This window comes from Centroberyx gerrardi, chromosome 11 (assembly GCF_048128805.1).
Source record: "Centroberyx gerrardi isolate f3 chromosome 11, fCenGer3.hap1.cur.20231027, whole genome shotgun sequence".
NCBI classification, from domain to species: domain Eukaryota; kingdom Metazoa; phylum Chordata; class Actinopteri; order Beryciformes; family Berycidae; genus Centroberyx; species Centroberyx gerrardi.
Genome location: NC_136007.1, coordinates 4875124 through 4901632, shown reverse-complemented (window position 1 = coordinate 4901632; position 26509 = coordinate 4875124). Strand labels below are relative to the sequence as shown.

The 26509-nt window shown below is 42.6% G+C and overlaps 1 protein-coding gene across 1 annotated transcript; it reads right to left on the bottom strand.

The window, feature by feature from the left end:
• Positions 1-6241: 6241 nt before the first annotated feature.
• pgk1 (phosphoglycerate kinase 1) lies at positions 6242-25548 on the bottom strand. The gene is made up of 11 exons (XM_071914084.2): positions 25403-25548; positions 21715-21765; positions 20954-21109; positions 20273-20417; positions 16345-16448; positions 15943-16062; positions 12371-12485; positions 10545-10727; positions 9299-9476; positions 8372-8470; positions 6242-7716 (listed from the first exon to the last, which is right to left on the bottom strand). Exons 1-11 carry the CDS (start codon positions 25465-25467, stop codon positions 7676-7678), a joined length of 1257 nt encoding a protein of 418 aa, XP_071770185.1. The 5' UTR covers positions 25468-25548; the 3' UTR covers positions 6242-7675.
• Between the last annotated feature and the right edge of the window lie 961 nt (positions 25549-26509).

Here is a 26509-nt window from a genome sequence, read left to right as displayed (position 1 = left end):
TACAAAAGGAAACAACATGGAACCATAAACCATATAACATTTCTAGAAATCAACATTTTTGGTAATAGTTTTGGTCTGTATTGGTGAATAGGTGAACACAAGTTAATTTAAAAGTTATTATTAGTTATTATTTAGAGGAATCGCGTTACCATGGAAACGCTGTATTTGAAATATCACCTTAAGCTGATTACTGCCAGAAATCAGAGTACTGTTGCGCATGTAAACTCGCTCTGATCACAGTGGATGAAACAACAGACATGGTCAAACTGAACTGTCTGTCCTGTTGCTCAGTCAGGACCCTCCAGGGACCGTTACAAGGACCCTCAGGCGGCCCCAGACCTCACTTTGGGAACCACACTGCTTTGGGGGCAATATAAACATTGAAGCTGAAAAAGCCATCATGTTGGGACAAAAACTACTTCTGATGGCAGACACACCGAAACTCTGCTTATATCTACTTTTTCATTTGCAGAATAGAGTTTATTCACCTTCAGCTGACATAAACCTTTATAACATGAATTCATAGTGATAGAGAGTGAAAAACATCCATCATAGTAATTAGTATCAAACCAATTATTTTTCTGAATATATAACAGATTTTTGTTTATGTTGGTGGTTTTTTGCCTTTATGATCCCAAACGAAAAATCACTATAATATTCCTATAAAAGACTTGTAATGCGTTACTAAATAGTGAGTTAACAGTGACTTTATCATACTTAACGGCATTTTTATAATATAATATTCCTATAGGATCTTACACCTAACTGTATCTGTGTTGTCTTCTACAGGATTACTAGTTTTTCTTCGTAAGAGAGATTAAAACCAACTTCACGTTACAGATTAATTTAGATTAGTTTTTATTCCCCACTTTACCTTTCTGCAGCGCGTCCTCCCGTTACTTCTCGGCTTTATTCACGTCTCCGGCAGTGAAACGTCTCCATAATAATTAATATTATTAGTATTTATTAGATTTGGAGCGCACATCGGCTGCTGCTGCAAAAAAGCAAATCCTCCCCCAGAAAATAAAAAGTTCACGGGTCTGTCGCGGGTGTCGATGCCACTTTTAATCCGTTCAAAGGGAAAATGAGCTTGTTCTCCGCCGGAAAGGTTTCAAATGTATCCACCGCTTTCATATTTAATAATAATAATAATAAGAAGAAGAATAGCAGGAGTAATGAGGGGTTCAGGGGAAGGAGGAGTGCAGGAAGCTTCCCCCTGTCTGCGCTATGAGAGGAATGCGTAAAAAGCCTGAAACCCCCCCCCAAGTGACTGGAAACTGGAGGAAAAAGTTTTTTTTGGGGAAGCGGGGAAATCCCTCCTCCTCCTCCTCCTCCTCCTCTCCTCCTCCTCCTCCTCCTCTCCTCCTCTCCTGTCCCGCAGGAAGTGACTCGAGCCGCTGCAGCACGCGAGGCTGTTGGCTTCTGGGACTGTCGCTCAGTCAGGAAGTTAGAAAAAAGAAAAAAAAAAAAAAAAAAAGGAGAAGAAGAAGGAGGAGAAGAAAAAAGAGAGAAAATGACAAAGGGCTTTTGTGTGTTTTGGTTTTGGAGAGACTGTCGGTTCTTGTGCTGCGTTCAAGTGCTGTCCGGAAATGTCGGGGTTGCGGGAAAAGCACTGAACCAGCCAACAAAGTGCACTGGGAATTCAAGCAAAACAAAATAACTGTACTAGAACTCGTAACTGAAATCCTGTTTGGTAGAAAATAAATAGAAACATCATGTTCTAATGTCTGATAGGGCAAAAACACAACAGGATTCTGACAGAGGGTTTCCAAAAGATCCAATATGATCAGATTACATTTCCAATATGGTGTAAGACTCCTAAGTGATTCTGATAAAAGGTGAAAGAAAGTCTTATAAGACATTAAAGAAACCTATAGGATCCAATAGAATAATCTTACAGGATCCTTTAGGGTTCAACTGAAATGCTGAAAATCCTACAGGTGTTTTTGACTAGGGAACCTTGTCAGCAACTGATGGTAAAAGTGCTGAAAAGTGATTTATTATTGTTATTCTTTGGATTTATATGTAAATAATTAGTAATTAGTATTGTTAGTATTGAAAAAGAAAAGAGCGTCACCTACAGAAACTCAACCTTCACCAAAGATGTCACCAAAATCAAAAGGACCTCACACATGGCGACTCTCACTTGTGGCTGTCATTGTATATTCTTTGTATACTTTAAGCGACCTGTCTTGCTTTTGCATTGCATTCTGGTCTCTCTCCTGCTCCTGTGGGTGGAGAAACTGGTCTCTCTCCTCTTCTACGATGGATTTCTCCCTGTGTGATTGTTGAACGTCTCTCGGTGCAAAATGGCGGCTCTAGAAAGAAGCCCTCGCTCTTTGATTCTGAGGGACTGACACCAAAACCTGACGTTTACCGCTGAGGTTTTACACACTGAAACATTTTCTCATATCAAACTCCACTGTAGGTGTTATCTTTCCACAGGACTTGACGAGATAAAGCAGATCAAACCAGGAGACGAGACGGAGAGTTTGGCACGAAGATGTTAACGATGAAACTCGGTGGGGACTCAAGCATGAAACTCACCCAGCATGCAGTCGCTGACTTCCAGCAGATCCAAACCCGTCACTGCGTTCTCTGCAAAAAAACACAAACAAAGAGTTTTAGTCCAAAATCAAAACCAATCACAGGAGCATTTAAACCCTTACAGAAAAACCACATGTGAAAAACCACATGTGAATTCAACTGGCGGTTTATGAAACAGAACTGGTTATTTAGTTGAATTCACTTAAATATATGATGAAAAAAATTATGCACAAAATTTTCTGAATATAATAGATGCCTTAGAGTTATTAGCCTATTAAGTCTTTATCTTTATACATAATTTAGGCCCATTTTATTTCTTTTTGTTTATCTTTGCTGTGCGTTCTGTGTCTTTTTTTAATGCTAATGCAAAAAAAATGGATGTCATATCGACACTTTCCACTTAAAACAACCCAAAAAACTCGATCAAAGCCGATAATTCCGACAGCACGTGAATGCAGCACTAGTGCACCGCCGCATCACTGACTCTGTTCATCATCAGAGAGGCGCCACCGTGCGGCGCTGAGCAGGAACTACACACAGGGCCTGCAGAGCTGGAAAACTGCGCCTTCCCTTCGGAGTTCAGACAGTTTCAAAAACTCTAAAAAAAATCTAAACTCTGATCTTCCGCTCAGCCTCCAGACTGAACCCGAACTCACCCAGGAAAGGTCTGGCGCAGTCCGGCAGGCCGATGTGCCGCAGCCAGCCCGCCACCTCCTCCGGACTCCACCGCTCCACCGGGATCATGGCTGCTGCTGCTGCTGCTGCTGCTGCTGCTGCTTCCTCAGACCATCTCACTGCACTTCACTGCATTCAAACCGCATTAAAGGAGATTAAAATTCAAAGAGAGAGAGAGAGAGGGCAGAGGAGAAAAACAAACCGACCGGGCAGCTGGGGGGGGGGGTTTACATTTAATTTCTCCAAGTAAATAGCGGCAGCAGGTCACATGTTGTTAGTCGTGTGAGTCCTGCCCGGGTAAAGAAAGTCTCCATCAGTGGGGAAAGTGGAACAACTCAACACCCTGCGGAGACGGAGGAACTGCAGCTGGGGAAGTCCAGCTTTTGGGTTTCTTTACGTTTTGGGGCGCAGCGCCTCTTCCAGGAGAATAAAACAGTGTTCAGCACGTGCTAACACAGTCTGCCGCTGGTATTTTTTTTTAAGTATTAGTGTGAAACAGCAGACACGACACTGAAACTGTCCAAAACTCACCTTTTATATCCGCGTTTTGATCAGAATCCATAGTTTGCCACGCGCAAACAGAGAGGTGCGAGAGACACACTTCACCTCTGCAGGTGAGGGCGGAGCGTGGTGCTGCTGCCTTCAGGTGCTGCTCGGAAATACTATTGCTACTACTGCTACTACTACTAACCCTAACCCTAACCCTAACTACCACTACTACTACTACTGCTGCTGCTAGGCTACTCCTACTACTATTAATATTATTAATAATAATAATGATAATAATAATTATAATGATAATAATAAACATTATTTGTATAGCACCTTTCATACAGAATTGTAGCCAAAAGTGCTTCACATAATAATACATAAAACCAGGTAAAACAGGATAAAACAGGTTATTAAGACTAAAAGAATGAGGGGGAAAAAGAGGAATATAAACATAAAATCATACTGTATGTGCACAGAATAACCTTAATTAAAAGGCAGATTAACGAGATATGTCTTTAAGTTTTTCTTAAAAAAAATCAACAGAGCTCACCGTTCTCTGATCATAACAAAATGGATCCTGTAACAAAAGTGTTTTATTTTTTTATTTTTATAAATCAAACGGCGCAGAGCAACTTTGTGCTGCAGCGGCAGAATGAAGATGAGCCAAGACGTATTAATCTGTTATATCTCTATGTATTCATCACTTTGTTGAGTCGTTCATGACTGCTCAGCCAATTATTACGATTTTCCAACAGTACCTGAAGGCTGCAGGAGAACAGCAACAGACTGGTGCATTGTGGGTAGTGGAGTTCATAGTTTAGCAGCAACGTTAACCTTCGGGCAACTGCAACTTCCAGTTCCAGAGTGTATCAGTGTTACTGCATCTATCATCAGTAACCATGGAGACACCAAGGCGAACTGCTGTACAGATCTCAATATTATTGATTATTAATCAGTGGCGATTTGAAAACTTGAAAAGGGAAATTTGGTCTACTAATTCAGTGGTTCTCAACATGGGGTCTGGGGACCACCAGGGGTCCTTGAGAGGGTTCCAGGGGGTCCCCAGCAAATTTATGAATTGTTAAACTTCAGCGTTACTTCATTTACAAGAAGTTAGAGAATGTAGAAGAATGACTGTTTGGATCACAGTTTCTCTGTTATCTCTCTACCTACAATACAGATAGTCAACGAATTCTGGACAAAATCTTACAATAAAAATATTCTCAGATTTGGGTCAGAGAGACAAAATCTCATCAAATAGGGGTTCGTGGCTCTAATGTGGACTAAATTGGGGTCCTTGATATGAAAAAGTTTGAGAATCGCTGGACTAATTGATCAACACTGTGGGCATTATGATACAGAACTTGTATGATGTATTGAAATAAAATTCTCTTTAGATATACTATTAGCTGTTATATGGTAGGACTGATGCGCTTTAGTCTTTAAATCTGACAGATGTTTGTGTGACGTAATGAAGCTTCGAGTGTCACATCCCTAATGTATCTCGCTCAGGATTCGATCAATAAACCCTTTTAAAACCCTTTAATACAATAAATACTGTCTGTATCGCTAGGCAACATACAGTATACATTAGTGTGTGTGGCATTAGGCTTCAGGTCATTTCCTGTTGACCCATAGGAAAACAACAGAGGTCAAACATCCTACTGTCCAAATAGTAGACTCTACGTTTACACATGCATATTGAATTAATTTGTAAAGCACTGTTAAACAGGTACAGGCTGCTGAAGCGGCTTTATGGCAGAGGAATACAGCATATCCATAATAGATATAGATGTGGCGTTCTGCATGTTAACCTGTGTTTAGAATAAACCAGCAACGGAGAGATGCTGCTGCATGACACTTAACTTTAACTACCGCTGTGATGCAGCTTAAAAAGTAGATTTCCAGTGAAACAGTGAATGGCAAGTATGATGTTTGCTAAGATGTAAAATACCAGAAAAATGCACTTCATCTGGCCTTGGTACTTGTGGTACAGATCGATATAAATATCACATAACCACTACATATAATCATATAATAATAATGACAACTTGCACTAATGTCACCAAGAGAAACTCCTGTCAGTTTACTGAAGTGACTCATTGCATCAAACAGAATGAGTAGGGACGGGACGATATGTCGAAATTCAATATATCACATTGCAAAAATCCCAAAATGTCAATCTGTATGGTGGGGCAGAAAAATGAATGGTGATATCAGCTGCATGTTGTTCTGCTGTAGTAATCACAAATGAGACGCTTGACCATCACAGTTCCACAAGCTCTCCATCCAAATTACATTATTGTCACTTTGTAATGACGTTTTTAAATTGTCGTTTACATTCTAGCAGCCAATGGCATCGCTAGAAAGATTTGTGTCTCAGAAATAAACAGAATTCTGCACAGTCAGACTTTGTTGTCGCTGAACTTGAACCCTGAATCTCATATCGCGTATCAAATCGCATCGTGAGACAAGCAGATCGTCCCATCTCTATTAGAATGAGGGAAATAAAGGATCAGGAGGCAGGTTAGTTTTACACATTAGACCGTTTTTATTCACCTGAACACACCTGCTCAGGTCAACATCACTCCTCACTGCAGCAGAGACTCCCGGCAGACAGAGGCGACACAGCGAGCGTGACTTCAACACACTGAGACAGAAAACCCATAGAAAATATAAAGTGTAGGTAGAGGTACAGACACAGGACACGTTTCATACGGGATGGTGACGGTGCAGGAACGCTCCCAGGCTGGCTATGCAGAAGTGACGCGGCGATACACGCATGTACACACACACACACACACACATACACACACACAAAGTGCAAGCATTCTAGCTCAGGTGACACAGATGCCAAATTCCCGTTTGAAGCTGAGCGGCTGTTGAGAGAGAGAGGAGGAAGATCGAGACGGGACCCAAAACTGAAGCTGGGAACCTTTTAAGTTCGGGTTCGGGTGTTACGCACCATGCTGTCCCCACGCTGGGAATCATGATCCTGAGCGGCTGTGTGCTCCCTGTGTGGCTGGGACACACTCTGCATTATTAAACATGATGGAACAAGAAACTACTGTGGTAGCATGGGGACAGAGGGTCAGATATTGGTCTTATTAAATATCAGATAAACCTGCAATGAAATTTATTTCGTCTTTGCTTATATTATTTATTCATTTGATTGTTCAATTATGTTGTTTGGGATACACGAGGCCTTTTTAAAGGAGGAATCAATCTACAGAGTTTCCCCTACTATTAAATAGGTGTGATGAGTCATAATGCTTCAAAGAGCTGCTGACACTAAAGGAATTACATCAGTCTGGGTTTCAGTGGAGAGTTTTAGTGTCCCATGATGGTCTGAATGTTTCAGAGGCTTTTCTACCCTGATGAGAAGAAAATTCAGTGGGAAAAACTAAATCCTTGTCATTTTTTGGCGTGATAAAAATCTGTATCGGCCTTCCAAAATCCCATACTGGTCGAACTGTAATGGGAATAAACACTGAGGCATGTGAGAGAGGGAGAGAGAGAAAGAGAGAGTTTCAGTCGCTCAGCAGGATATCTGACATCTGTTCTCCCTGGCTGGGAGCGGTGTGGTGGCTCTGCAAAAAAAAAACATCCATCTTAACGAGTCAATTCATCTTGTATTTCATCTTAAAATCTCTCACTTCTCAAAACAAGTGAAAAAAAAAATCTGCCAACGCAGTCGTTTCCAGTCCAGTTTCACCTGGTTGAAGAGTTTCGACGCCATCTTGAAATCAATTACAACTGGCATCAATTTCACTGATTTTGAGAGAGATTTTAAGATTTTAATACTGAATAAAAGATGATTCGACCGGTAAAGCGGGATGTGTTTTTTTTTTTGCAGTACGCTAGCCGAGCGTGGGGTGAGGAGACGAGAGGAGAGGAGGATCCGGCAAACCCCCCCCCACACACACACACACACACCCTCCTGAAGGGGCTGATGGGAAATTTAGGCGCTGCTCAGGGCGTCCACACCGGGCAGGACTTTACCTGAGGGCAGAGAGAGAGAGAGAGAGAGTTAGGATCATCGTCAGTAAGCCTGATCCATTATTTAAATATACAAAATGTGATATTTTCATGAAGAATCACAATAGGACAGAAACAAATATAAATGAGCAGTAGTTCTTTTGGCCTCGCACACTGCAAAAACATCCGTCTCATTTAGTCTCATATTCAAATTTAGCTTTATATTTTTATCAACACAAGAGAGAAATGAGAATTGGGGTGAGATAAGTCCACTTGTTTCCAATGCAATTTCACTGTTTATAGAAATATTCTAGGAACACAACATCAATATCTTGAAACCAGTCAGAATAAGTCAGATCACTCCACTAGTATCAAGAAAATGACACTTGATCCAAAAAAAAATTGTCCTGAAACAAGTTGATTTGCATTGGAAACAAGTGAAATTAACTCAATCTCTTTTACTTGTTTTCAAGAATTTTAATCCTCAGTACTATATTAAATGACTTGTTAAGATGCTTATTTTTTTGCAATGCAGAAACTAAAATCAATTTATACTGCGAATTACATCGTGCAGAACGACCTCAGCTTTTTTTTTCAGGCCATCATACATTCATGGATGAAGAGTTTGTTCTCCATCGTCCTGCTGGAATGAAACAAAGTGAATTATTCTCCCACTCACCCTCCAGCAGCTCCAGGCTGGCTCCGCCCCCTGTGCTCACATGGCTGACCTTGTCTTCTGTGTTCCACTTGGCGCAGCAGGTGGCGGTGTCGCCCCCACCTGGACAACACAGGGACACAATTAAAAAGGGATAATACGTAACCTACGACCTCTACTGGCCACCAGCAGGAACATCGGCAGAACTCGTCTCCTCCTGTACAAGTCTCTGGCTCCGCGTGTTGTGGAGAAGTCTTGATCTTTTCCTCCTTTTTAATGGTAGAATTTGAACACGTCCCACCACACAGGAATTAAGCATTTTCTTTGTTGTTTTTTTTAGTGATAATGATGTAATTTAGCCTGGTGTCACTAATTATTAACTCAGTAGTATTAGAATAGAGTCTAATCAGAGTTCAAGAAACAGCATATAGCTATAAAAGATTCCCACTGAGATACAAGGTGCGTTAGATGGTTTTTAAATCTCTGGTGTGTTGTTTGAGTACTGTGGTGCTGATCAACGGTTACAGAACAGCAACAACCCATGCTGCAAATACACAGTATGCACTCATGGTACTGCAAGGATAAAAACATCCAAATGCCATGTGTGGTGCAATAGTCAACAATCAACTCTCTGGCACCAACAAAGGAAACAGTATGACCATGATCAACGTCGGCCAACATTTCTCTAGTGGTAGAAAGTTGCTGGCTTTCTGATGAGTTTCTGGCGGTTTGTTGAGTTGCCTGCAGTGTGAATACACACCTGGGCCACCAGCAGAAGCCTGTGGTTGTACTGGGTGTGACTATGTGAAAATGTGAGAGTGTGAGTGAAAAGTGAGTGTGCTTAGTCAACATTCCCTCGAGATAAGATGGAGCAAAACAAAGACTGAAAGAAAGTAAGAGCAAAGAAGAAAGAAAAAAGAAGGAGAAAAGTCTCCCGTCTTCTTTTCGTACCGATGATTGTGATGCAGCCGGACTTGGTGACCTCCACCACTTTGTCCATCAGGTTCTTCGTCCCCTTGGCGAAGTTGTCCCACTCGAACACACCGACCGGGCCGTTCCACACGATCTGCTTGGCCCTGCCCACCGCCTCGCCGTAGGCCTTAGAGCTCTCTGGTCCACAGTCCAAACCCTGAGGAGGAGAGGAGGAAGAGAGGAGAGGAGGGGAGGAGAGGAGGAGAGGAGAAGAGAGGAGGAGGGGAGAGGAGGAGAGGAGGGGAGAGGAGAGGAGGAGAGGAGAGGAGGAGAGGAGAGGAGAAGAGAGGAGATGAGATAGAGGAGAGGAGAGAGGAGAGGGGAGAGGAGGAGAGGAGAGGAGAGGGGAGAGGAGGAGAGGAGAGGAGAGGAGGAGAGGAGATGAGAGAGGAGAGGAGATGAGAGAGGAGAGGAGACGAGACGAGAGGAGGAGGGGAGAGGAGAGGAGAGAGGAGGAGAGGAGGAGAGGAAGCAGGATGAGTACAGATCATTTTGCTAATCTGAAACTATAAATGAGCCGCTGTTCTTCCTTTTCCTCCCCACAAACTCCTTGTTGAATTTGTTCAGGCACAACCAAAGAAAATAAAACCGACGTTACGGCTGGTCCTATTCACATGTTTTGGTGAAACGACACAATTAATGGCATTTGCCTTATTTCCTTTATCTTATGTTCAAACTCTGCCTCGACTACACATCACTGAATGAATCTGTCGATGCCGCTGTATTTTTATAGTTCCACCAAAACTTCCTTGAAAATAAACCTGCATAATATACAATTTAAGACCTCTAATTGCTGTATTTAGGACATTTTGACTTTATGGATTTATATTTAGATTAAGACTTTTTCTACTAATTTAGTTTTACAATCAATGCTCTTGTGAACCATATATTTAATTCTTCCCCACACTCAAGAGTCTCCCTGCCCAGCTTTTTGAAAGTGTTATGAGGGACATAAGAAAGGGATCAGCAGATCACTCACAAAAATCTCTTCCTGGTTCTTGGTTGCTTGTTAAATATGTTTGATCCGGGACACAGAATGCAGCTGTGTTAACTTAATCTACTTTTCCTTGTTTGTAGATGTGGGAAGTGTTGGAAGTGTGAATTTTTTAGACAAGGATTTCAAAATAAAAGTATGCAGGTTACTGTTTGGTTACTGTGAGGAAGTATCTATCTGTCTCTCCCTGATCAAGATCAATCTCTGAGCCAATGAGATTTCTCCGCTCACCATCCAGCCGGTGGGGATGCCGCCACCGGCCACGGAGGCGGTGCCGGTGGTGGCGTGCTCGTCGAACTTGTCGGCGGTGACGAAGTCGACGGGCAGGGTGATCTTGACGCCGTTCTTCTCGGCCTTGGCCATCAGGTCCTTGACGATGGTGGCTCCCTCCTCGTCGTACAGGGAGGTACCGATCTGACCGAGGGGAGGAGGGGACAACATGAGACGAAATGCTGACGTCAGGACCGTCTTTCATCCTGCACTGCGCTAAAATTGCAGATTCTGAAGTGGAACAACACCGCAGCAAGAGTATAACAGTGCAAAACGTGAGAATCGTACAAGGGCTACATCTAAACTGTGACTGTACTACACATAGAAGAAAAATCTACAGAGAGATACAGCGGTGTTTCAGCAGTTTGTTTAAAGCTGCTCTAGGTCATTTCCTCTATTTCCGTGACTTCAGCAGCCCCAGACAGCAGCAAGAGGCAACTGTTTGAAATTTAAAGACTTCAATACCCAGAAATCCTGTGCAGTGAGGTCAGTAAACGTCACACAGCTCGCTCATGTTTACCGACTCGGCCGGTCTGTGATGCTTTATACCAAAGGAAACCAAAGAGTCGAGAGAGGAGAAGATCTAACGTTGCTGAGTCCAGCTTTGTATTTGGGTCTTAAGTTTTGATTCCTCACTTCTTGTGGGAAGAGAAGATTTCATTCAATTACATTTGGGCAAACAGGGTGAATCTATTGCGTCTCAGTCTTGTATTTTTACATAAAAATCTTGCCTCCTGCAGCTTTTTTTTTCTTCCAGATAACAAAACATTGTTTTATAGACTTTTACATCCACAAAATCTCTGCTTGTTGAGTCAGAACAGAGAGTATGGGCCACTGTGCACAAAATAATGTCATTATTGTTGGTTTCAGTGGAGAGTTTTAGTCTCATCTGGCCTCCATCCGGTTTCAAAGCCCATTCCACTTCACCAGCCAGCCTGGTCAAAAGAATTTCATTTGTATTTGGCATCAATGTTTGGCATCAGTTTTAGTATCACTCTGTCTGAATTTACCATGTGGCCTACACACTTTTACAATCTGCTCAGTTTTACACCATGTATATTTCACTTTCCAAAGAAAGATTTGAAAACGTTATTGTTACACAAAAGCTGGTATTGTCAAATCTTTTTTTCCCAGGGGTCAGTTTGGTTACGAACGTGCTTCCCATTCTCTACCAGGACACAAACCATGCAGTTTCACAAGTCTGTTTGAACATCACCAACATTAAACACCGAGTCTAACAGTCAGATTAGGAAAGCATGTTGGCCAAGTGGCAAAGACGTCTAAGTTGTGAAATAGCAGAAATGAAACACTGATGGTTTTCTGTGATACAGACTTCGTTCCTGAGGCTGTTTCACCCCGACAAGAAAAACAGTTCTGGGGGATTTGTGTTAATAGGGATGCTCAGTTGTATTTGGACTCATTTTTCTGAATAAAAGTATTAGTTGTCGACTACAGGTCCTCAGAGAGGCCAATATTGGTGGCTGACCATTAAGAGGAAACTAGACTAATAAATGAAAATGAAGCATTTAGCTCCAAAATGAAATTCAAATCATGTTACTTTTTCAAAAATAGCAGGTAATTTTAGCCCCTAGTTAACAAAATGACAGTACTTCTACAGAATGGGCCATCTGTATTTTAGAGATACTGAATGATGAACTTTAACGATGGCGTTAAACAGCATATAGCATTTTGGAAATAAAGTATTCAAATGTTCCGTCAAAGCCAATTATCACTTTCACATGGACTCTCTGTGTCATCTTCCTCCTCCTACTCCTCCTCCTCCTCACCTCCATGTTCTTGAGGACTTTGAGGAAGGTGAAGGCCATGCCGCCTCCGATGATCATCTCGTTGACCTGATCCAACATGTTGTTGATCAGCTGGATCTTATCTTTCACCTTCGCCCTGAAACACAGAGAGGGGGAGGGGGGGGGTTGGGGAAAGAAAGAAGAAAAAGGGGGGTGGAGTGGGGGGAGGAAAGAGAGAGAGAGGCAGGGAGAGAGATATTACATCAGTATACACTAGAAACTAGAAAAAAACAGATACATACCTTTGTAGAAAGGGGGTTTGACTGATGTATCAGTTTACAGATATTGGCCTTTCAATAAAAACCGTTGCCCACCGCTAATATGATGAAGGATAAGATTTCAGGAGTGTCAGTCTGTAAAACCTGCCTCAGCCTGCCTTAAAAGAGCTGCTAACCCACCCAAGAGTTTCATTATCCTGGGTTTCAATGGAGAGTTTTAGTGTCCCATGATGCTCTAACTGCTGATTCAGAGGCTTTTCCACCCCGACAAGAAGAAAATTCTGGCAGGAAACGTTGAATCCATGTAATTTTTTGGGCATGGTCGAATGTAAATATACAGAATATCAGCACAAAATATTGGCTCTCAACAGTATCATTACAAAAATATTGATATCAGCCTTCAAAACTCCATTAAGCGTGTTACTCCTATGCCTAGGATGGATGACAGGTTAGGTTCACAGATGGCACACACTTCTACAAAGCAAGGAATTAAGTCAAAACACAGAAGAAACAAACAGAAGAGATCAACAAACACTGATGAAAACATCTTTGACCATACAGACAGTCACACAGGGATGGAAATTCACACACACACACACACACAACTGATCTGTTTCACTGCTGTCTAATGAACCCAGTGCTGAAGACTGCAGCCTTCCATCCACTGATTGGCTTATCACTACACACTAATGGTCAATGTCCTTTGTTTCTGGCAGTGGAGGCCAAACAGCTGAACGGTGCAGAAAACTGAGGCTCAAACTGGTGAATTGGAGGGACGTGATTGGCTGCGACGCTGAGCGGAGGCGACAGTTGCACAATGAGGCCCGGGCTGAAACGGACTCTGACACGGGGCCAACTTCCACATGTGGCCGACGGCAGCTTGTGTGCAGAGCAGCTCAATCTCAGCCCGGTGTTTCCCCTGTATTCATTCAACAGTGCAACAACACTGCCAAAATATATTAATATAGTCGCAGAATTTAGCCAAATTGCACGCTAAAAGGAAGCATTGGAGTCCTACTGTTTGGAATTAATGTTTTTATTCTCATTAACTGATAAATACATCGCTCTGCCAAGTTATATACAAGGTGGAAGTATTAGGACGCTTTTACAGGTTGACATCAGGATAGATAACAACTCTCTTCTTTGCTGTGTTGGTGATCTAGGAACTGAAGCGTATTCTAGTTGCTCATTGCAGGTCTCTCTGGATAATGTGAAGACAGGACGGTGTCCGCTAAATTCCTTTATGGAATACACTGTCATTTTGTTAAATACGCTCTGTGATTACCTTGCTGCTGTTTGACAGGAAGACTGGTAGCCGTTTCACTTCTGTGTGTTCAAGATTTTGGGATTTTGGGATGAAACGAAACTAGCTTTGACTGTCCACTGTCCACGCATGCGCTGTGTTAAACCAAATAAAGAATGAACACAACGTTCCACAGCGTTAGATTTAACATCTCAGGCAGTTAGCTGATGCTCTTATCCAGAGTGATTTACAAGTGCAAATAACTCTTAAATCACCAACATTACAGGCAACCAATAGAAAACATTCCTGCGACCATGGATGACCAGGCGAGAGAGGAGTGCTGGGAGAACAAATTCAAAACAACACGATTTTACAAGTTTATCCAAGAGCCTGTTAGCTTCAAAGCCAGAGTATCACTTCAGCTTTGTGTATAGTATCTCATCTCTGCTAGCAGCTAGCAAACTGCACAGTAAGTGCTGAGCAGTGACAGTGGCTTGAAGTAATCGGAGCACTCTCACACCACAGATTACATAATAAGCTTATGGTCTCTATTCCTGGATCGCCACCTGGGTATTTTAAAGCAGAGGCTTCAGCGCACCGGACCAGAGTGTGATGACTCCTCCACAGCAGGAGAGGATGTCAGGATGAGAAGACGCAAGGAAATCAAGAGTGTATTCTGAAATATGACAGGTGGTAGCAGGCTCAGGAAACCATGATTATACTACTTCACCCCACAACTAGACTTTTTAAATCAAGCGGCACCTCTAAATGATGGCTGGTTACCTGCCAAAGTGCAGCTACTAACCCACCATAAAGAATTTATTAGCATTGGTTTAAACATAGAATTTAATTTATGTTGGTTTAAATGCATAGTTTTAGTGCCACATGGTCTAGATTCTGTTTCAGCGGCCCTTCAAGAAACATTTTCCAAATAGTAATTAGAGTGCGATAACGTGTGCTTTAATATTACAATTTCATTCAAGTTACTCAGGTGTTACATTTTGGGGATTTAGTGTTCATAAGCCACCCACAACAAACATGATAAGATCAGGTTACGAGAAATCAATATCATTATTTGGGAATATTCCTTTCTCATTTACTGCTGTTTTCTGCAGTGTTAACAGTTTATCCCAGTTCCTTAATCAGGATATTAACGATTAGCCATACTGTGAGCATGTAAATCATATACGTTGGAGCACTTGGAAAATAAATTTAAAAAAGCTAAATGATGAGGCAGCCTTTTAAAGGTTCCATATTCTCCACTTTGTTGTTTTATTTTCTGTCTTGAGGTCCATTCAAAGCTGTGTGTGTGGTGTCATGTACCAAAAACACTCTCAATCCATTTTTGCACGTTCATTTTCCAGCATCTCTCAGAAGAGGCTGTTTCTGTTGCTGTGTCTTTAAGGCTCATTAATATTAACGACCCCTCTGTTCTGATTGGCTAACCGTTTCAAGAGTGAAACGTGAGACGCCGCGGCCCGGCAGCTACAGGTAGGGAAAACTCTCCGGTTAATAAACAATGACAACCGCTCAACCACTTTGAAAAAAACACTTTGTTAGTTTATTATTTCTTACAGAAATGATAATGAGCGAACCTTTGTGACGCCACAAAGTTACGGAAGTCCAAACGGCTCGTTTAGAGGCTCGCTTTTCTAATATGGATTGTGTGGATTTAGTTGGCGACCGTGCGTTTTGATACTTTCACCATGTTTAGATAGACCATCCAACTGCTTTATCATCACAGAGGCGAGGGGAGTCCTGCTTTACACCGTATGGGACCTTTAAAGACGCCGCACGTAGAAACTCTGAAAGCTTTAGCTCCGTTTGCTCTGGAAGAACAGAACCTCTTCCTGTTTTGTGCCGTAAAGCGATCCAGCAGATTTCCATCCAAATCCGACCAGGTGGAAAAACAATGGAAAAGTTGAGTAGAGAGTGTGGAGGCTGATAGAGGCTGATAGGCTTCTCAGTGATAGTCTAGTTTGTTTTCATAATTACACTGACGTCTCAAAATGGTGATGATTTATTGATGTGAAAAAGCGACACGCAGCACCTTTAACTCTTTAAATGTTACAGGAGAAACCAGCTGTTCTTACCCTCCGAGGATGGCGAGGAACGGCCTCTGAGGTTTCTCCAGGGCCATGGCAAAGTAGTCCAGCTCCTTCTTCATCAGGAAACCAGCCGCCTTCTGGGGCAGATTCACTCCCACCATGGAGCTGGGAGAGAGGAAGAGGAGGAGGAGGAGGAAAAAAGAAGAGGAGTAGGAGGTGGAAGAGGAGAAATAAGAGGAGAAACGAGATGGAAAGGGGAAGAGGAGAAATGTGAGAGAAATGAGGAGATGAAAGAGGGAGAGCAGATGTGCATTAAACCCCATTCAATCATATTATGCGCGTGCAGACATTCTTCTTCAGCACTGTATGTCCAAGAGTCTGCATCCTGTTTTTTGATCTAGACGTACATCCTATCCATACTACCCAAAAATGCTGCGTCCCGCTCACCTGTGGGCTCTGTGCGCCGTGCCGAAGGCATCGTTCACGTAAATGTCTCCCAGTTTGGACAGAGACGCCCTGAAGGAGTCGATCTGCTCTTGGGAGGCCTTGGTCTGAGGGGCGAAGAAGAGAGGAAGACAGAAAGATGGAGAGAGTCAGAACACAGGGAAATAAAGATAAAGGATAGGTTTGGCGATTTTATATGTATATACTGTATATGTATGGTATACTCTGCCAGTAACGCACTTTCATCCCACAGCAGTCAGCGTTGCGGCAGAGAAAAATAGTTCTGTGATTTCCTGATTAGTTCAAGTGTGCGTAATGGAGGAACTGAGTCATGAAATCGGAGCTAATTTTAATTTATACACTTTGCAACTTTTACATTTACTCTCAACTCCCTGTGGAGCCACAAACAGCTTTTTTGGAGATATTTTGACAAACAGTTTGGAGTCATTGTTGCAGCAAGAGGCAGCGGAGCTCGCTGTTTCAACTGACAGCTGACTCTGGAGACAGTATTGTCTGTGGGTCCAAGTACTACAGGGATGGAAGAGATAAATTATATATATAGGTCCAAAATCACAGAACTTATCCTTTAAGAAAAAAAGAAAGACAGATATCAGTCATTCATACAGTCTGCTTACAGAGAGATAAGGTTACTGAGTCAATAAGTCTCCGTTTCACCCCCGGTCGACACAAAGATCTATAGCTGTCCATCGTGCTTCAGAGGGGATCAAGTATTTATACAAGGAATATTGGTATGACTATATTAGCTTGGCTACCAGGGTGAAACTAAGTTTCTTCAGAATAGCACATGCCCTGTGTGCAGCAATTTGTTGCCTATTGTCCTTGTTGCTGGTGATAAGAGGAAGGAAATGTGAAAGAATGAATAAATGTTCACCACAAGGTCCGAAAACAGACTGGCACTGTTCATGTTGGTCAAGATCAGAACTTTCTATTGATTCTCACCCTCCTGGGGAAGTGTAGAGAGTCTTTACTGTAGGTCTGATGTACCATACTGTTTAGAGATGTGTGTGTATGGCCTTTACAGCAGGTTTATTACTGTACTGCAGTGCTTTAGGTGCATCTGTGTTCATGTGTGTGTGTGTCTGGAGTCAGTCAGTCGGTGTGTTGTGGATCAGGTTCCTGCTGCACTTTAGCAGGCAAAGGTCAGGCCAGTTTGACTGGAGGGCAGAGAAAGGTCGAGACGGTTCTTTAGTGTCCCGTCCAAATGTCAGCTGTGGGCTTCAGCATGGTTCAGCCAGGTCGCTGGTATTAGAGAGACTTATACATCCTCTTTCTGTCCCCCCTCTTTCTGTCCCCCTTTGTCCAGTAATGTGTACGATAACCAATTACAGTAAGAAGTAATATTATTATGGTTACCAATGAAAAACAAAAGTCATTATATTTTGTCAGAGTGGAAATTTTCCCACTACTTAGATAAAAATAAAAGGGACCGGACATGATCCAGGAGCCACGAAATGACGACAACACTTGGCGGCCTTTTCAGGTTTACCGGTTAGCTAAAAACTGTGACACTGAGGTTTAACTCAACCAATCAGAGTATTTCTGGAGGCAGACACTTAATTCAGGCTGCATACCAGCCAGGCCTCACAGGACAGGAAAAGCAACACGTCCGGCCCGGGACAACCCACCAGCCTTCAGCCAAATGTCAGCAGGTCAAGGCTACAGAGAGCGGGGCCCGGCGTAAATTCATACAACTTCTAAGAATAGTACTGATCCTGGATCTGTTGTCCAATCAAACAGCCATGTGCACCTCACTGTAACTTATGAGAGAAACTGCTCTCTGGTCAGCCTCTGACTCTGAGATCCTTTCATCAGCACGCTTATTTAAAAAAAAAAAAGAGAGAGTGATGGATACAGTAACTGGTTTAGAGGTGAATAATCCTGTCTAGTGTTGTCTGCACACACAGCGTTGTCACGGTAACTGAAATTTCAATTCTACTTCAATTTGAATTTCTAATGCAAAAGGTTAAATTGAATATTGAATATTTTTTTAAAACATTCAATACATGTACGAAAATCTGTTTGCCTTCTAGAACCTTCTCAGGCTCACTGCAGTTCTAGAACGTATTTGGGGTTTACTGCAGTTCTAGAACCTTCTCAGGCTCACTACAGTTCTAGAACGCTGTCAGGCTCACTGCAGTTCTAGAACCTTCTTCACAGGCTCGCTGCAGTTCTAGAACCTTTTAAGGCTCACTGCAGTTCTAGAACCTTCTTCTCAGGCTCACTGCAGTTCTAGAACCTTCTTCACAGGCTCACTGCAGTTCTAGAACCTTCTTCTCAGGCTCACTGCAGTTCTAGAACCTTCTTCACAGGCTCGCTGCAGTTCTAGAACCTTTTAAGGCTCACTGCGTTCTAGAACCTTCTTCTCAGGCTCACTGCAGTTCTAGAACCTTCTTCACAGGCTCACTGCAGTTCTAGAACCTTCTTCTCAGGCTCACTGCAGTTCTAGAACCTTCTTCACAGGCTCACTGCAGTTCTAGAACCTTCTTCTCAGGCTCACTGCAGTTCTAGAACCTTCTTCACAGGCTCACTGCAGTTCTAGAACCTTCTTCACAGGCTCGCTGCAGTTCTAGAATCCTGTCAGGCTCACCGCGTTCTAGAACTTATTTAGGGCTTACTGCATTCCAGAACTGTTTAAACCCTGGGCTAGCTGTGTTTTTAGACTAGCTGCATTCTAGAACCAATTTCATTTACAGAGCCGACGAAGACAAAGACGCAACCGACAACAAAACCCTGAGAAAAAGTTGCTATAAAGCTGTAGAGGTCGAGTGCGGCAACACACTGCAGCATGATTTATCCTCTTTTACCGTGATATTGTGGTAGTGTTTTGGCATCAAAGTCGAAATTCTAGCAACATTAACTCGCACCACACATAATATTTTTATCCAATACTGAAGTCCCAGGAGTTACTTTATCTTATGGGAGTATCAGTATTATGATATTGGTGGTGTGACAGCAGAATTAAATACTCTTCTTTTGGATATCCTTCCTGTGTTTCTTCTGATACTGTGCTACACTCACAGATACCATCTTCTCCTGCAGGAGTTTTGAGGTCAGAGACGGACCGCCTGCACGGCTGTGCAGTGACTCTGCAGATCTGCTGATGCTGACATCATCAGACGGTGACGCAGCAGCTTCAGCCTGACACTGCAGGGACGCTGCAGCTGGAGCTGACTGGGCGTTTTTCCTCCAGCTGACCCATCATGAGACCGATTCATCCGAGAGTCCAGTTCTTTATCTCAGTTACAACACAGTTCTTCAGTTTCCTCATGTAAAATGACACTGAAGCAATGATGTTCTTCAGCTGATGATACAGTTACTGAGACTCGTCGTATTCTCTCTCTCCTATACTGGTTCAGGTTTGGGACAAGCAGCTCATTTCTAACTAGGGCTGGAACTAACTCATTATTTTCAGTGTCGATTCATTATTTTTCAATTAATCAATTAATAATTTAGTCGATAAAATGTCAAAAATAATGACAAATGGCCATCACAAGTTACCAGAGCCCAAAGTGATTCTTAAAATTTCTTACTCAGTCTGACCAGCAGATTTATTTTATAATGATATGAAACAAAGAACAGCAGCAAGTCTTTAGTGAAGCTGGAACCAGCAAATGTTTGGTATTTTTACTTGATAAATGACTAAATTATAATCAATTCATTGTATGTTGATTGACTAATCGATCGATCATTTCAGCACTATTTCTCACATCATCTTTTTCCCCCGCGGTGATTTCAAGATTCCTACACAGATTCACTTTCGGAAATTCCATACTTTTTGGAATAATTTCTTGATTTAATTTTAAGATTTTCCTCATTCTCCTCTGTCAAAATACACACTTATTAACCGTCTTCTTTCCCAGAAGGCAGCCTGCTGGGAAGCCCCGCCCACAGCTGTTGCAGTGTTGCCCACCTTGTTCCCGGAGGCGTCCTTGCCCTTTCCCTCCTCGGCGACGTGGAAGCGGAGGTTCTCCAGCAGGATGACGGATCCGGCGGCGGGGTTGGCGCAGGCGGCCTCCACCGCAGCGCCCACACAGTCCTTCAGGAAGGTCACGTCCCTGGAAACACAGTTTGACGGGATGACGGGACGTTCCCATGAACTACCTACAGCAACTCAACTGAACCCCCCTCATTCAATTTCACAAGACCCTTTCATTTCTGCTGTCAGATTCAGATTCTCTTATCCATTTCAGGTGGGGCTTCGCTTTTCAACTTGATTTTTTGTCTGTTTGTTTCTTTCAATGGAGGTGAACACCTTGTTTTTTTCATCTCTACTGCACAAAAATGTTAATTTTCTTTATGTTTTATTTTTTAGTTTTTGCATTTTATCACTTCACTGCGGAAGACAATTAGGGGCACATGTGAAAATGTATTTGTAAATGACTTTAAACTCAGAATTTTGAAAAAAAAAAGTCAGAATTCTCAGAAAAAAAGGCAGAATTCTGAGGATTAAGTCAAACCTCAAATACATTTTTCACATGTGGCCCTAGTCCTCTTCCGTACTTCACCTCTGTGTTCTAGCATGTGCCAAATAAACTGAACTAGATGACGGAGACAGAGGAGAAAACAGTCGGCCGGTCGGTCATCAACTCACTTGCCCAGCAGGGTTTTGAGCTCGGCGGCGACGGGCTCCAGGGAGTATTTGTCGGGCATGGGGGTCCCGTCCGGACGGCCCAGGTGGCTCATCAGCACCACGGCCTTGGCCCCGTGGTCCAGGCAGTACTTGATGCTCGGGACGGCCGCCTTGATCCTGACAGACAACCGGCATGAGAGTTCAGCTAAACAACCAGAGAGCCAGAGAGCTGAAGATCACATCCAGACAAACTGATCACTAATTAGGTCTCTGGTGTTTTTGCATCATTTTAAGAATTGAGAAGATATTCATTCATTTCTTTTGTAGTTTAGTTATTAGGTTACAGGTTCAGTACACTACCAGTCAAAAGTTTGGACACACCTAATTGAATGAACTATGTTTTTCATTCTCTTAAAGCCATTGTGATCTAAAGGCTTATGATTTAAATGCTTGAAATTTGTTTCTTAGACAAATATAAACAGTGAAGTTGATCCTATGTATGAATTTCTTTCCAAAGCCTTTTGCCTTTCCATCAAGGCAAAGGGCGGCTACTTTAAAGAATCTAAAATATAAGATAGTTTTGATTTGTTTAACACTCTTTTTTAATTCCATTTGTGTTCTTTCATAGTTTTGATGTCTTTACTATTATTCTAAAAGAAAGAAAAATGTGGTGCGTCCAAACTACTTTCAGAGTGATAACAGCTGAGATCTGAACATTGTGAGAACAGAGAAGATGTTGCAGGAGCGAGGAAAGTGGATAAAGCACATAACTATAACTTTACCTCTGGTTGTTTGTGATCTGCTTGTCCTTCATTGGCACGTTGAAGTCGACCCTGCAGGAGACACACAGCATTACCAGAGGGACAACAGACTGATAAAAACTATGTGTTACAGAAGTTTCATTACACAAAACTGGACAACTAGATCTCTGATGTAACTTCCCATAAGAAACTCCAAGTTTGAGAAATGAACTATGGCATTACAGTGATTTATGCATCAGGCTTACTCATTTTCCCCCCCACTATTTCATCGGCAGTAAAACAAACAAAGCAGAACAAATGGCTCTAGTAAAGCAGGAAACTGGAAAAAAAAAAACATAACTGCTTCATCTAAAAAATTCACCAGCAGCCACTTTCACTATTTTACTGACCAACTAGATTTTAAGAAGAGAATCGGACTTCCAAATGATGGGTTACCAGCTAATTACTTTCCCACAGAAACAAGTATGACTGTAGATGTTGAAATGAAAAAGAAAAAACTCCCGAAGGAACCGAGGGATCAGTGAAGCGCCTCATTCAGCAGAAATACACTGCAGGTAATCTACCGTAATCTCCACTCACTGTATCAAAAAAGCATAGTATGTAAACGTATGAAAAAAATGGAGGCATTGGAAACTATCGGGGTCTTGCTGGTGGCTGAATGGTGCAACATAACTTGACTTTATTGAGAATTCATCCCTGAAATTTCACAACTGAATGAAAAGCACAAATTTCACAACTAAATAGATCAGTAAGTTAGTGACAGAGACAAAGAAGCAATGACTGTGTCTGATTCAAAAGAGGTTATACATCCATTTTGTTCCACAGATCCATTTGTTTTAAATTATGTGCCATCAGTCCTTTTGGAAGATATCCATTTTTAACTGCTGAATATCTTATTTTGGAAGGAAACTATTATTATTTTTCCCCATGAATGTCCAGCAGTGATTCTTTCTAAATATGAGGCTCAGAGGCCAATAAAATCAAAACTAACCTGCAACATTACTGATAAAGACTATTATGATTGCCTCCAACAACCCCCCCCCCCCCACACACACACACACACACACACACACACACAATCTTTGGCACGAACCAATGACATCCACCCTGTCAGCCCGTCCCACTGCCTCCAGCTAGTTACTGTTACTGATTGACAGAGAGAAGATTTCCCCACTAATCCTCACTGGAAAGGAAGGGACGCTGAGGACTGGCCTGTATGTGCTGCACACGATGCATGGAGACACACACACACACACACACACACACACACACGCACGCAGCAAGCCCTTGTGCACTCATACACAGCGGTCTATAAACTGGTCCAGCAGCAGTAATGTAGTCCGCACAGCTAGAATTAATGTGAATCCATCCATCTATCTATCTATCTATCTATCTATCTATCTATCTCCATTCAGCTTTATGGCACCACACACACACACACACACACACACACACACGAGAACATGCTGCATCCCTCGTACTCGACTCGATTACGTAACTCCCCCCTCCTCTTCTCTAGATAGACTTGATGCCCTGATGCACGTGATCAGCTGCACGAGCCACAACCGCTCACACACACACACACACACACACAAACACACACAGCCATAATAACACCTATCTATTGTCTAATCCTAAAACCTAAGAGTCAGCAATTCATTGGCCAATACCAGAGGAGTTCAGTGATGGCAGCAGAGATTGCGTAACAACAGGGTGAAAATTTCAGCGCGATCGTTTTTCACCCTGAATCTCAAGCTCATTCAATGTTACTTATGTTCTTGTCATGTGGGGATCTGCACACCATGTTGGCTTTTGGAGGCAGAAATAATCTCATTGGTTGAGTTAAACCTCAGTGGGCGGAGCCAAAGAAACAGTTGTTTGGAGCACAAGTTAGCTAACTGGCAAACTTGAATGGCACAGAAGGAAAAAAAGATGTCAATGACTTATTTTTTCACTCATTCATGAAGTTGAAGGACAGCAGCAAGCTAACTATCTTACCTAGACAGCTATAGGCGAGTACGGCTAGATTATTTCTGCCTCTGAGAAATGTCTGTGCAGCTAAAACTGCAATCTGCTAAAGGAACAATGATGCTGAAGTGAGTTATTGGGTGTGAAGTGGGGCTGGTTTGTCCTCTGGCTGCTGGACAGATTCTGTGTGTCTCTGCTGCGTCTCTACAGCAACACACTGCCCTCTTCTTCTTCTTCTTCTTCTTCTAATTCTACACACACCGCCTCTCCTCCACTCTCTCTGCTATTAGGAACTGAATGAAACTACAGAGCCGGCATGCTGCGACAGGCCCGGGGCGTGATGTGTGATGAGGAACAGCCTGACAGTCTCTCTCTGCAGCACTGAAACAAACTCAAGATAAAGTGAATTTGACCTTTAACGGTAAGGAGTGTGACCTGAGGGCCGGTGTTGTGGTGAACTCTGTCCTATGCCGTCTGCCGCTGCATCACACCAAAATGGCCCTCTGACATTTCCAAAGACGGTGTCGGTTTCAGCTGCACTGGCCACCGACTGCAGTCTGCATGAAACTACAGCAAACCTTGCTGCAAAATGACTGCATGGCATGACTTAAGTAAAAAAAAAAAAATCACTTTTTCACTAGTTGTTACTAAAGTGACACAGGCCCAAATGGGCAGCACATGGCCTTGTGGTTGAAGAGCCTGTCCTTCAACCAGACAATCCCAGGATCAAACCCTGTGTGGGCCGGCATCCGCCTGCTGTAGCGCTGTAGGGCTAATGATTATTTTCAGAAATCAATTAATCATTTAGGCTATATAATGTCACAAATGCCCATCACAAGTTACCAGAGTCCAAAGTGATTCTTAAAATTTCCACTAAAAAACCTCCCCAAACTATTCACTTTATGATATGAAACAGAGAAAAGCAAATAAATCTTAGCAATTAACTTAAACAGATTTTTCAGCACTATGTAGTAGCTTTGAGCAAGGTGCTGAACCTCCAGCTGTTCTGTAGCTCAGTGGTTCTCAACGTGGGGTCCGGGGACCACCAGGGGCCTTTGAGGAGGTTCCAATTGTTAAACACCATTATTTCATTTACAAAAAGTTAACACAATTTTTGATCATTCATGTCATGGAGTTCTGGACAAAATCATACCCAACAATAAAAAATATTCTCAGATTTGGGTCCGAGAGACAAAATATCATCAAATAGGGGTCCGTGGCTCTAATGTGGACTAAATTAGAGATCCTGGATATGAAAAAGGTTGAGAATCACTGCTGTAGCTGACCCTGCTGTCTGCATTTCCCTGTGGATGATATCAATGTAGCATCGCCACATTGCCGTTATTAAAAGTACAGCACGATACGTTGGATGGATTAGAATAATGTTTCTGTCATTCAAATACAGTAAATTAGGCTACTGTCCTTTTTTTTGAGATGCCGCTTGCATCCATGCAGCATCCCTTCAGAGGCACGTAACATGGATGAAAACGTGACAACCAACAAGTTCACTTCCTGTCCTCTGCTGTATCTGAATCGACCGGTACACCGTTATTAACCATACAAATGTTAGCTGCTGTGTGTTTTCTCATTAACGTGTCACATAAGTATTTGTTTTGTCGGTGACCGGTCGGTAACGGGTTTGCGGCCCGTAACGTCTCTAAATGTCAGTTACTTAATCTCATTTCCGATGATGGCAGCCGGACCGGTTCGTCCAAAAAAAAAAAAGCTACAAACGGCTCACCTCATGATGACGCGCTTCCCGTTGACGTCCACCTTGTCCAGGGTGAGTTTATTAGAAAGAGACATTTTGACTGTTTCGGGGTTGTTTTCCTGCACCTGCTTCGCCGTGTTTCTGGTTTCTGTCTCCTTCCCCTCACTCGGCTGACGGGTGTGAATGCCGAATGGCAGTGACCTTAGCGCAGCGAGGAGGCACAGCGACTGGGCGGGGCATGACACGCCCCTCCGCAGCTGATTGGCGGAGCGGTGGCGTGCACGGCATGAGCGCTGCGTCGGGTTGGCTCTCGGTTGGTGTCTGTTTTCTGACGAAGGCGACTTGACCTCCGCGCTGGTGTTGCGTTCATGCAAACTCGGAATCCTGGAAACCTATGACATAAAACCTCGAAACTCCGCTATTGTGAAGATTTCAAAGCCATGATGTTTGTACATGGAAATTGTTCAATAAAAAAAATAAAAAATAAAAATAAAAAAGTACCACACCCGCATTTTTTTCCCCTCTGGCAGCCTGAGCCTCTGCATGCGGTAGTAAGTATTTAATCAATATATAATTATTTTCTACGTGGACTCGTTCTGAAAACACCTACATAATCACTTCCCATAGCTCAAATGGACATTATCCAGCTTCAGTGTGTTTCAGAGAATTCTCCAAATAATGAAGACTGAAGAGCCAATATAACATGAGAAGACTTGCAACACGACAGAAATACCAGTAGGAGGCAATGATGCATATGCTCCTATCCTGTTAAAAATGTCTACGCAAAATACATTAAGTTTTGATTTTAGTTTATTCTCGCATATATAGGCTCAGTGATGGAAGCACAGAAAGAAGAGAAGCAAAAGAAGTAAATTGTGCAGCTGAGATGAAGAAGCTCCAAATATTTCTAAATGCCTGTAGAGCTTTGTAATTATTTACTCTCACTTTTCAATTTTTATATTTTAGAAGAGTAGTGAGCACAATTAGATCTTGCATTAACAAAAAAAATGGTACAAATTAAGATGACGTAACCCAGCTGCTAATGATCAGGCAAAAACTGAACCTGAACTCTAATGGATAAATGCTGCCAGGTACGATAGAATTTACCAGCCCCTACAGCAGCTGAAAACAAAGGCC